This window comes from Gracilinanus agilis, chromosome 1 (genome assembly GCF_016433145.1).
Source record: "Gracilinanus agilis isolate LMUSP501 chromosome 1, AgileGrace, whole genome shotgun sequence".
In the NCBI taxonomy this organism is placed as follows: Eukaryota; Metazoa; Chordata; class Mammalia; order Didelphimorphia; family Didelphidae; genus Gracilinanus; species Gracilinanus agilis.
Window position 1 is genome coordinate 61,035,759 of NC_058130.1, and position 12,272 is coordinate 61,048,030.

At 42.1% G+C, this 12,272-nt stretch overlaps 1 protein-coding gene across 1 annotated transcript in view; it reads left to right on the forward strand.

Annotated features, from left to right (window-relative positions):
- Positions 1–12,272, forward strand: part of ALDH1L1 (aldehyde dehydrogenase 1 family member L1) — an 83,803-nt gene that overhangs the window by 22,769 nt on the left and 48,762 nt on the right. Inside the window, exons 5-9 of the mRNA XM_044676128.1 lie at positions 1,141–1,242; positions 4,076–4,165; positions 7,009–7,146; positions 10,295–10,420; positions 11,803–11,894. Of these exons, the coding sequence (XP_044532063.1) occupies positions 1,141–1,242; positions 4,076–4,165; positions 7,009–7,146; positions 10,295–10,420; positions 11,803–11,894 (548 nt within the window). The remainder of the gene's footprint in view (positions 1–1,140; positions 1,243–4,075; positions 4,166–7,008; positions 7,147–10,294; positions 10,421–11,802; positions 11,895–12,272) is intronic.

Sequence of the window (12,272 nt, forward strand, 5' to 3'; positions counted from 1 at the left end):
GGCATATCCTATGGCTCCATGAATCCCAGGATATTCTTGTAAAAACTTTTAAGGCTATTCTGATATTGGCATAACTTTTATTTCTACTAACCACAATTATTGGAAACAACATGGTACGGTAGAAAGGATAAACCTGAAGTCAAAGGACCTGAGTTTGAATCCCAATTTCATGGTCTTTGGCAAGTCACTTTAACCCTGAGAGGCCTCAGTTTCCTCACCTGTAAACTGAGGGAGTTATAGTCATGGAAGGATATATTTAGAGCCAGAGGGGGCATTTTGGCTGTCTAGTAGTCCTGTTCCTTCATCTTACAGATAAAGAAACTGAGGCTAAGAGAAATTAAGTGCCTTTCCCAAAATTACACAGTCAGTAGCATAAGAGGTGCTATCTGAGCTCAAGTTCTCTGACTCTAAAACCAATACTATTTCTACTACGCCCCACATCATCCCTGGGTAAAGTGACCCAGCTATTTGTCCTTAGAATCATGGTATGAAGGATTGGGGTTACTAAGTGATTCTTCTAATATATAAACTCCTTTCCAAGTAAGAGCCCTTGTGATCTGATTGTTCAAAAAGCTAACAGAGGGGGAAAAAATTAAAAGTACCTATTAAAGATCTTAAAAAAAAAAAAAAAAAGCTAACAGAACCTTAGACCTCCCTAATCCTCCTTGTTCAGTAATCATTCCCCTTTGGACTTCACACAGCCCTTTGTTTTGTGCCTCTCTGGTTTATTGTGTAACACTGCATATTCTAGGATCATAAAATCTTAGGGTTCAAATGGACCTCGGAGGCCATTTAGTTCAGCTTCCTCTGAGTGTTGAAATCCTGCCCCCAACATCCATTACTTTAATACCTCTATTAATGGGAAATTTATTCCCATCAGAGGCCTCCCATGCCATTGCTACATAGCTCAGATTGTTAGAAATTCCCTGAATTAACAGAGCTTTAGAAGCCAAGTGTCCTAAATGGGAGAAAGATAGAACTGGTGTATTCAGCCATAATCAGACCACAGCTGGCCTATTTTGCCTCCTTCTTGGTGCCACACTTTAGGAGTGTCTCTGGCAAACCTATTAGCTTCATCTCCTGCCCACAAATGTATACTCTCAGGATGAAGTCACTGTGACCTCAATTATTTCTCTCCAGGTGGAGGCAGTAAGACTAATTGCTGAGGGAAAAGCCCCCAAAATACGTCAACCTGAAGAGGGGGCAACATATGAAGGAATACAGAAGAAGGAAAATGCCAAGGTAAGGTCAGAAGAGCAATTGGCAAATACCACTCAAATTTAATTTGCCTATAACATTGTCTCTCTACACCAAAGGGGGGAAAAAACCTCTTTCTTTTGAATTTCCTTTTGAAAGTTAATTTGAATTTTGAAATTTGAAATTTGAATTTTTCTGTGAATAGCACCCCTGCTATCTTCACACTGAGATAGAAATTTTTCCACAGAAGAAGGAGGCTGAGTTGTGATCAGAACTTTAAAATTCCAATGGAAGCAGCTAGGTGGCTCAATGCATTCTGGAAACAAGGCCTAGAGATGGGAGAACATGGGTTCAAATCTGGCCTCAGACACTTCCTAGCTGTATGGCCCTGGGCAAATCACTTAACTCCCATTGCTGCTCTTTTGCCTTGGAAATGATACTTGTATCAATTCTAAGATGGAATATGTGTTTAAAAAAAATGAATGTCTTCCTTTTCTTTTCCTCAAAGTGGAGGTAGGAGGAAAAAGGAAGGCTCCTCTCTCCCTTGAGATCTAGAAGTCTCCCTGTTTTCCATCCTCCAATAAAAGCTGTACCTGACCTTTCTGTGTACAGATAACACTGTTGTGACATCTTCAGGAGGACACCTCAAGGCACAGCAAGTGTCGTGTCTCTTTAGAAGTGTATAGGTTTGTATTGAACCCCACACACCTCCATTGTCACCAGTGGCACGCATCAGACAATGGATCTAACATCTCCTGGATATAGTCCCTCTTTGCTACTCTTCAGATACCACTCTAGCTCACGGTCTCCTCACCCCTGCCTTAGACTGCTGTGATACCTTCCAATCTGTCTCCAAAACTTAAGCCTCTCCTACATCGAATCCATCCGCTCAGCCACCTAAGGGATTTTTCTAAAGCACAGACCTTACCGTGTCATCTCCCTATAAACACACACATACACAAACACAAATACATGACTCCCGTGGCTTCCTCTTAACTCTAGAATCAAATTAAACCCCCTCTGTTTGTCATTTAAAGTTTTCACAGCCTGACCCTGATTTACCATTCTAGTTTCATTATATCTTACTCCTCTCTGAAATCCAACCAGATGAGCCTATTTCCTTTTCACATGCCTGATGCTCCATTTCCCATCTCCACACCGGCTGTGCCTCTTCCTTGGAATATACTCTTTCCTCACCTCCTTCTCTCTGAACCCCTGATTTTCCTTAAGACTAAGTTCAAGCACCATCATGTACAGAAAGTCTTTTCTGATCTCCCTTGGTGACTAGCATTCTTTCTCCCTTTCTAAATGACCTTCTATTCAGTTTGTTTATACTCATTACGTACTTCTGGGGTTTTTTTTTTGTTTGGTTTTTTTGTTTTTGTTTGGTTTTTTTAAACCCTTAACTTCTGTGTATCGGCTCCTTGGTGGAAGAGTGGTAAGGGTGGGCAATGAGGGTCAAGTGACTTGCCCAGGGTCACACAGCTGGGAAGTGTCTGAGGCTGGATTTGAACCTAGGACCTCCCATCTCTAGGCCTGACTCTCAATCCACTGAGCCACCCAGCTGCCCCCTCATTATGGACTTCTATGTGTACCTGTTGTCTCCCTTTTTAGACCAGAAGTCCCTTGAGGGCAGGGACTGTTTCACTTTTGTCTCTATGCCCCCAGCACTTATTGCAGAGCCTGGCACATTGTAGGCACTTTTAAAATGTTTGTTGATTGACAGATTTAGTTTCTACAAGGTGCCCAACCCATTCTCATCCTTTGTCAGATCTCTGCTTCTATAGGAAGTTAACAGGAGAGAGGTGGCTATCCCAGCAAGAGGATGGAGGATATTCTCAGTAAGGGGTGTCAAGCAGCAGAGAAAATTCAGGCAAGGCAAATGTGGCCCCAAGGAGGAGAACTGATATGACTTGACTGAAGTGACATTGTGAGTGGCACTATAGTTACTGACTAATTAAAGGAACTGGGCTACAGAGGGATGGCTTCTGTTCTAGACCATCCATCAACTGCCTTCCAAGCCCCTCAGTCCACCATATCCTTATGTCTGTGTTTAGTATGTAAGGTTTGGATAGGGAGTGGAGATATTTCAACCCTCATATAGAAGCAGCTATATGGTACATTAGATGGAGTTCTAGGACTTCTGGAGACAGGAAGACCGGAGTTCAAATACAGCTTCAGGCACTTACTGTGAAACCAACAAATCATTAAGTATTTATTAAAGATTAATATGTACCTGTCGCTGCACTAAGCACTGAGAATACAAATATAAGCAAAAAGAGAATCTTGGCCCTCCAGGAGCTTATATTCTAATGGGAAAAGACAATATAAAAAAGAAAGCTGAAAATATTGGGGCTAAGAACATAATGAGAAGGGGTATACTCAAGGACACAGAGAAAGTCCTGAGAATCAAGAGTCAACCCTGAAAAGCCTCATCATGTAAACTTCTCTGTGCCTCAATTTCCTCATCTGTAAAATGAGAGAGTTGGACTCAGTGTCCTCTAAGGTATTTTTCAATTCAAATCTAGAATTCTCTGATTCCTTGGGAAGGTGACCTCTGGTTTGACTCAGGAGCTCTTAGGGGTGGTTAAAGATTAGCTAAGAGCCCAAGAGGTTAAAAAAGACAGGGTCACGTGGTGGAAAAAGCAGTAGGCTCCAGAGTCAGAAAACCTGGCTTCACATCTGACTCTGACACTTAATTATTTGTATGACTGTGGACAAGTAGTTTGACTTCCCTGAACCTCAGTTTCCTCATTTATCAAAATGGAGATCATAATTCTTGTTTTCCACTTTTCTCATAGCAGTGTTTGAAGGAAGATCATACACAATCTTTCAAATTCATTCAGGTGTGAATTGTTACTACCATGCTTTCTTACAGATCAACTGGGACCAGCCAGCGGAAGCCATCCACAACTGGATTAGAGGAAATGACAAGGTTCCAGGAGCCTGGACAGAAGCTAATGGGCAGGTAGGTATATTGGAGACTGGGGGACCTGAAAGAGCAGAGCCTGTCCTTGATCCTGACCCTGTTTTCTCATCTCCTTTCTTTTTTTTCCCCACATGTCAATTCAATTTAATAGTCATTATCTAACATGTTGCAATTCTTTTTCCCTCCTACACTTCCCCCCAAGACAGCAGGTAATATGATATATAGTACATGTGTTACCAAACAATCCTTATTTCCATGTTCGTTATAAAAGAAAATATGTATAGCTTACACTAGAGAAATGGAGCAAATAAAGTGAAGGATGGTAGGCTTCAATCTGCATTCAGACTCTGTCAGTTCCTTCAGAGGATAGCCTTTGTTGTCATGAGCCTTTGGAGTTGTCCTGAATGCTTACATTGCTGATAATAGTTCATTCATTCAGAGTCAATCATCATACATTATTGTAATCTAATCTAGGTGTCACATCACTGCATGGATGGCAACAGGTTGAGAAGACCAGGGAAAGGAAAGGGACCCACAGGTGAATAGAGAGCAAGGGTCAGGAGTCAGCTAGATAAGACTAAAGCTAATGGGAGTTGTCAGGTTCAGATCCCGCCCCCCCCAAAAAAGGAGGAATTTAGGGAGGCAGGGCAAGATATCCAGGAGAAACAGATCTAGGGCTCCATCAGCACTGGACAGAGCCCAGGGTGGCAGTCCAAATAGCTGATCTGAATCAAGTCTAGCTTGGAAGCAAGCCAGTGATAATTTTGGGCCCAGTGTGGATTAATGCCTGGTGCCAGGCCAACCAAGGAGGATGCAACAGGAATTAGTCTCATTGGACTCTCATAAAATAGGGTCTTTTCATGCACAGGAAAGAACTCCAAAACACCTAGGTCCAAATCTCAGCTCCAAAATTGGACCACTTTGAGATCCTACTCAGTTCCCTTTGACTGCCTGAGCTTCAGTTTCCTTATTGGCAAAATGACCAATAAGTATTTATTGAGCACCTTCTGTTCTATAAAAGTGACACAGTCCCTGACCTCAAGGAGTTTATTTTCCATTTATATAATAATAATTGCATCGCCTACTCCATAAGTTGTTATGAGAAAAGTGCTTCATAAACTGTAAAACACTACATATATGAGTTATTGTCATTAGTTTTTATCATCTCTGTTTTACTATGAGGAAACTGAGTTCCAGGGGTTAAGTAAACACTCTACTCAAGGTTGCACAGTGAGTCAGTGGCAGAGCTGTGACTTAAACTTCCGGGCCAGGGAATAGAAAGAACATGCCTTGACATTAATTCTATACATCTGGTCTTGGCCAATAGAGATTTGAATGATTAGGTTATCTGTGCTTAATTTCCTAATGTCAAGGCAGCAGCATCTGTTCATTGACACCAGAACATCTGATTGATCATTCCAACCAACTTTGCCCAACTGACAGTTAATTCAATGACAAAAACTCCATTTGAATGAAATGACCGAAAGGGTTGAATACATTATCTCATGGAGCTCCAACCTAGGGTCATAGAATTAGAGGCCAACTTTCTTTTTTAAGCATTTAGACATCTGATCTGGCCTCAGATACTTCCTAGTTGTGTGACCCTGGCCAAGTCACTTAATCCCCATTGCCTAACCCTGTGTTGGCGAACCTATAACATGCCTGCTGGAAGGGACTGCTCCCCTCCACCTCGCCTGAAGACATTGTTCACCTCACCCACCCCTCTTCCCAGCAGTACAATGAGAGTCCCTCCCCTGTCTGGGCTAAAGCTCACAGGAGCGTGAGGGTTGTGGTTGGGGCACTCAGTCTCTACAAGGTTCACCATAACAGGCCTAGCCCTTACCACTCTGCCTTGGAACCACAGTATTGATTCTAAGATGGAAGATAAGGATTAAAAAATAAAGAAAAGAATTTAGGCAGGGCAGTACATGTCTCAGTAGCTAAAGAGCAGGCCTAGAGACAGGAGGTTGTGGGTTTATATCTGCCCTCAGATATAAACTTCCTAGCTGTGTGACCCTGGGCAAGTCACTTAACCCTAATTGCCTATCTCTTACCACTCTTCTGCCTTGAAACCAATACTTAGTATTGGAAAAATAAGTATTAAAAGAAAAGAATTTAGGTGGTAATTGAAGTCAAAGTTGTTTTTTTATTTGACCTAGTAAGGTTATCTTCTCCATCCCTTCTGCCTCAAGGCTTGGGTAGGTACTCTCTCTACAAGGAATATTTGTAACCTCAGACTTTAAGTTAAGATTTCTATCCGGTCAGTGCAATCAGCCTTCAATCCCTAGTGGATAATGAGTCACAGAGAGATTGTTGCCTTTGAGCTCTGGTGTGCTTAGAAGGTGTTAAGATGTTGTCCTTAACCTTATAATACAGTCATCCCTGCCCCAACCCCTTTGTCACATTTCACGACCATAACCTCAGGCAGTTTCTATCACAGACCAATGAGTGAGACTGTCCAGGGACACACAAGCAAAGAAATTCATTCAGGAACCTGGACTCCACCAAGCAGTAGTGCTCTGTCATTAAAAAAACAAACACATAAATGCAAACCTCAAATTCACAGAACATAGAGCTGGAAAAGACCTTAGAAGATCCAAGAGATCCTCTAAGATCCAAGGGAAGATCCTCTCTTCTTGTATATTAGAAATGGAGGACTAGAGAGGTCTAGGCTACCTTTGCTTTAAATAAACTGGGTGAGAGAGACACCAATACCCTCATTAGGTGTATTGAAAATGCTATTGTCTTCTGCCCCTTGATCTCAAATCCCCCATATTCACAACTGAACTGACAGCTTGGTGACATTGGCAACTGTTTCTCCATCTAAGAACTTCAAATGACAGCTCACACCCTTCATGCCTTGAATCCATTCTCTCCCTCAGATGCTGACATTTTTTGGATCAACCCTTAATGACAATGGTCTTGTGCCAGAGGGAGACACGCTGGACATCCCTGGAGCGAGTCAGCCAGGCATTGTCACCAAAGTGGGACTTGTCCTCTTTGGAAATGATGGCAAAATGGTAGGTAGTTTTATTTGCTGCTTTTCTTCCTTTGATCCAGGATTTGCTCTCCATACACATGTGTCTAAGAATTTGCACAAGGATTACCATGAGTCTCTGTTGGGTATCTGCCATATGTCCAGCTTCTTGCTATGCAGAGGAGGGAGTTAAGGAGAAGGAGAGAGAAATCAGGGTTGTAGAAATAGATCCAAGAGTCAGAAGGCCTGTGTTTAAATCCTAGACCCAGCGCCTACTAACTATATGACCCTGGGAAAGTAATCTGTGGGCCTCAGGTTTCTTCAGTACAAATACTTTCTCTCCTTATTTTATGGGATTGTTATAAGAAAACAGGTAACTACATGGCAGAGTGGATAGAGTGCTGGCCTTAGCCAAGAGGTATTGAGGGTTTGTACTAGGATGGTAGAGGTGTGAGTGTAGAAAAGATGACATAAATCAAAGATGTAAAAAAGGCTAAAATGGCAAGATTTGGGAACTGATTGGACATGTGTGGAGAACATAAGGGAGAATGAAGAGACAAATATGACTCTAAGGTTGCAAGCATGGGCAGCTAAGAGGATTGTAAGGCCCTTGACAGAAATAGGGGAGGGATAAGATAAATTTTGAGTTCTCTTTTGGGCAAGTTGAGTTTGAGATGTCCAAAAGGCAGTTATAGTATCTTGGAAGAGAGACTGGTAGTGTAGACCTGGAAATCGTATGCAGAGAGATGATAATTGAACTTGCAAGAGATAGATAGATAGATAGATAGATAGATAGATAGATAGATAGATAGATAGATAGATAGATAGATAGATGGGGATGTGCATGGGGCTATATAATTATGCTTCACATGTATCATAGATAGTTATGATCTAGAATTTGGCACACTTCTGTGGAGGGTAGGGAGTCAGCTGTGCCATCTTGACCTGCAGCCTAGCTGGAGAGAAAGGCAAACAGGATCTAGTACCACAGAGGCTGGAATTCTTTCCTCCAGTTCTCAAGAGGGATATTGGGGCAGAAAATATCTACAGTGGGGGCAGCTAGGTAGCTCAGTGGATTGAGAGCCAGGCCTAGAGACGGGAGGTCCTAAGTTCAAATCTGGCTTCAGACACTTCCCAGCTGTGTGACCCTGGGCAAGTCACTTGACCCCCATTGCCTACCTTTACCACTCTTCTGCCTTGGAGTCAATACACAGTATTGATTCCAAGATGGAAAGTAAGGATTTAAAAAAAAAGAAGAAAAGAAAATATCTACAGTATGTGTCACCCCACAAACATCTTTAGGAATATGATAGATTCAAAATAAAAATGACTTTTCTGATTGCTCTTAAGGGGGAAGGCAGCCCTCAGTTTATTCTGGTTAGTTTAGCTTGTCTCCTCCCATGAAATACTGGTTCCACAAACGACTTTCACAAATTGTGAATACTAAATAAATCAATTTATCCAAGCAAAATAGCCAACAGAAAGCCGTGAAGCTCAACAGATTAGAATATCCCAAAGAAGAGAAAAGAGTAAATGAACTCAAATAAACCTTAGCCCAAACCAGAAGAAAGACAATGGCCTCACCCAGAGAGGTTCATTCTCATCAAGTCTCAAAGAGTATAAGCTCTAGGGATCAAAGGATATGACAAGGCTAGCTTTTCATACACATCCATGGCTTCAGTATAGTTCTCTCTCAAAGTCTCTATTCCCAACTAAAGCTAAGACTCTTAGAGAGGTTACTTAGTGTTGCATTCAGCATTTTCAGCTAATCACAAGTCCCTGCATTCATGTAGCATGAAGCACAGCGCTATCTTTCCAAATGCTGTCCAATGTGTTATAAACCTTTGGGAGCTGAAGAGACCATTGAAAAAGATAGTTTGGACAAAAAGATGAGAGGTCTCAGGACAAGACTCCCATGAAGCCTTGAGGGACTTCTACAGTTAGTGTACCTATCGTGGAGAAGGAATCAGTTAAGGATAATGAGAAAAATGTCTCAGATATGATGAAAATCAGGGAAGAACCAAATCATGAATGCCAAGAAAGGAGAGCATGTATAGGAAAAGAAAGTGATCAGCAGTGTCATATTCTGTGGAGAAATCAAGAAAGATGAAGCTTAAGAAAAAGCCATTTGATTTGGTAATTAAAAGCTCCAGAGATAACTTTGGAGACAGCTGGTTCAGTTGAATGATAAGATAAGAAACCAAGATTATAGAGGCGCTATTAGAAAGTAAGAGGAGAAGAAGCAGAATCATCTAGGGTAGATAGCATGCTCCAGATGTTTATCTATAAAGAGGAGGAGGGAGAGAGAGAGAATGATATCTGGCAGGGTTGGTATAATCAAATGAAGATGTTTTAAGGATGGAGGGAGACATAGGCGTGTTTATAGATAGCAGCAAAGGAGTCAATCCAGAGAAAGAGATTAAAGATGGTGGGAATGATAATGGAGACAATTTTCTGGAGAAGGGAGCTGGTCAAGGGTGTATATAAAGTGATTGGCATTGATTAGAAGGGCCACCTCATCCTCAGTCCCTGCACATAGAAGATGCTTAATTAATGTTTATTGATTGGTTTGTTGACTAACTAGAGTGAAGTAGGAGGCAATGCAGGAAAATGATTAAGTGATGTGAGATGAGGAGGGAGTTCTTGGTGTAAATGCCAAGAGATAGGGACATTTAGTCATATCTGACTGTGACAAAGTCCATGGGGACAAAGTGGTTTGCCATCCTTCTCCATTGTGTCCCTATTTTACAAATGAGGAACTGAGGCAAATATAGGGTTAAGTGACTTGCCCAGGGTCATACAACTAATAAATATCTTAGGCCAGTGGTTCCCAAACTTTTTTGGCCTACTGTCTCCTTTCCAGAAAAAAAATTACTTAGCGCCCTGGAAATGAAATTTTTTTTTATTTTAATAGCAATTAATAGGAAAGATAAATGCACCTGTGGCCATCACCACACCCCTGGATCGCTGCAGCACCCACCAGGGGGCGGTGACACCCACTTTGGGAATCACTGTCTTGGGCCATATTTAAACTCAGATCCTCCTGACTCCAGGCCCAGGACTATCCACTGTAATATCGATAGATATAGATATTTGTATGTATGTACATCAGATGAGGAATGGGAAATAAAGACCAGGTGTTTCAAATTAAAATATAAGAGAAATAAATATAAGAATTGTGCCCTTTATAGCTGGTGGTGAAAAATATACAGCTAGAAGATGGCAAAATGATCCCAGCATCTCACTTCTTCAAATCAGCAGATAGTACTACCCTGGAGCTGACTGAAGAGGAACTGGCCACTGCAGAGACCATTCGGGTGAGAAGAGAATTTGTACCCATTTGAATGTTTCTCCCTGCCTTATTCCTTCCAGGCAACAGGGCCACATTTCAATAGAATTTAGAAGTTACTAAGAACCTATGAGGTGCAAAGCACTGTTCTAGGTACTGGGGATATTATGGTGAAAAATAGCACCGTATCTGCCTTCAAGGGGCCCACAGTCTAAAGGCACCTAATAGATTAGAAATAGATAATGAAAAATCATGGGAAGCAATTGTGGTGGATAACAAAGAAGCAAAAATGGAGGTAGATGGAACAGTGAGGTAGTTCAACGGTCCAAGAAAAATGGTGTGGGAAATATAAGGTCACCTTCAGCTAATGGAAGTGATGGAGATGATCAAAGAAGATCAAAAGAGGAGTTGTGCCATAATTGGGCCTTGAAGCAAGGAAGGGATGCCAGCAGATGCAGGTTGGGGGGGGGGGCGGGAAGGCATGCAATCTATTCCAAAAATGGGAGACAGTGTGAGGAAAGGCACAGAACAAGATGGTGAAATGAGAAAGGACAAAAACATAGAGCAAAAGATAAAAAGAGAAGATTGAGCAAAGGAGTAGAACCAGATTGTAGAAGTCCTTGAACATTAGGATGAAGAGTTCCACTTGTATTAAGTGGACAATGGAGAACTACTAAACATTCCCAAATAGAAGAGTGACATGATTACATGATACCCTCAGAAGAAGGGTGTGCATTGGAGGTCTAGATTGGAGATAAGAACAGTTAGACTATTGTGGAAGTTCAAGAGGAAAGAAGAGGTCCTGAGTCAGTGTGCTTGCTTTGGGAGAAGAGAAATGCCTCCCCCCGAACCCCTTTTTTCTATTATTGTCCCTTAGACTAGGTGCCCAGGCTTGTTGTTATGGCCTCAAGAAGCCCTAATTTTAAACTCTGCAAGGGAACTGTAGGTTAGACAGGAATGCCAGCATGGTACAATGGTACAATGGTACATGGTACAATGATGAGGGCATGGACCCAGAGCCCCAGGAACTGACAAAGGAATAGAGGTAGAAATTTCCCTCTCATGTCCTCATGATAGCTAAAAACAGTGAAGAGGCTGACCCAGCTATAGCAATTGGTGTAGAAGGGGGAGTAAGAGAAGCCAGAAAATAGCAGATCAAGACTAACAGTGCCAGGGTAGATCTATGTGCCAAAGACCAAAGGGGTGGCAGTCATGTGAGCAGGCTTATCTTCCTTCTTCCCATTTCTCAACTCCATCCCTCAATTCCAGTCCAACCAGTCTCTTCACTTCTCCCTGTGCACCAAAGCTCACACATATACTGATATGTGAGCAGTTGGGCACCCAGGCCAATTAGCCTCTTCCCTGTAACCTGAAGAGTTAGAGGTGGTCTTGTCTGGCCTTACCTTTCAGGATGCTTGGCAGAGGATTTTGCCCAATGTTGCCAAGATTGAAAGCTCCACTGATTTCTTCAAATCAGGAGCAGCATCTGTGGATGTTGTGAGGTGAGTAAATGGGCCAAGGTTTTGGAAAGTTGGCTTTGGAGACCTTCGGGGTGAAGGGATGGAATAATGTCCCATTTCTTACCTACCCGCTCCTTCTTCTTCCATAAAGGGATCCAGAGTCAACTCTGTCCTCCATTGTTTAGAACCAAGAGTTGAGTTACAGGCATCTCCCACATATTAATTGGAGAGAAATGGTGCTAAGAGTATAGAAGCATGGATTTAGCTTTAGAAGTGACCTTGAAGGACATCTTGTCCCAACCTCTTATTTTTCAGAGAGAAAAACTGAGTCCCAAAAGGAGGAAACAGCATGCCCCAAGTTTCATTGGTATCACACAGAACTAGGATTTGAACTTGGGTCTCCTGGGTTCCACATCCAGG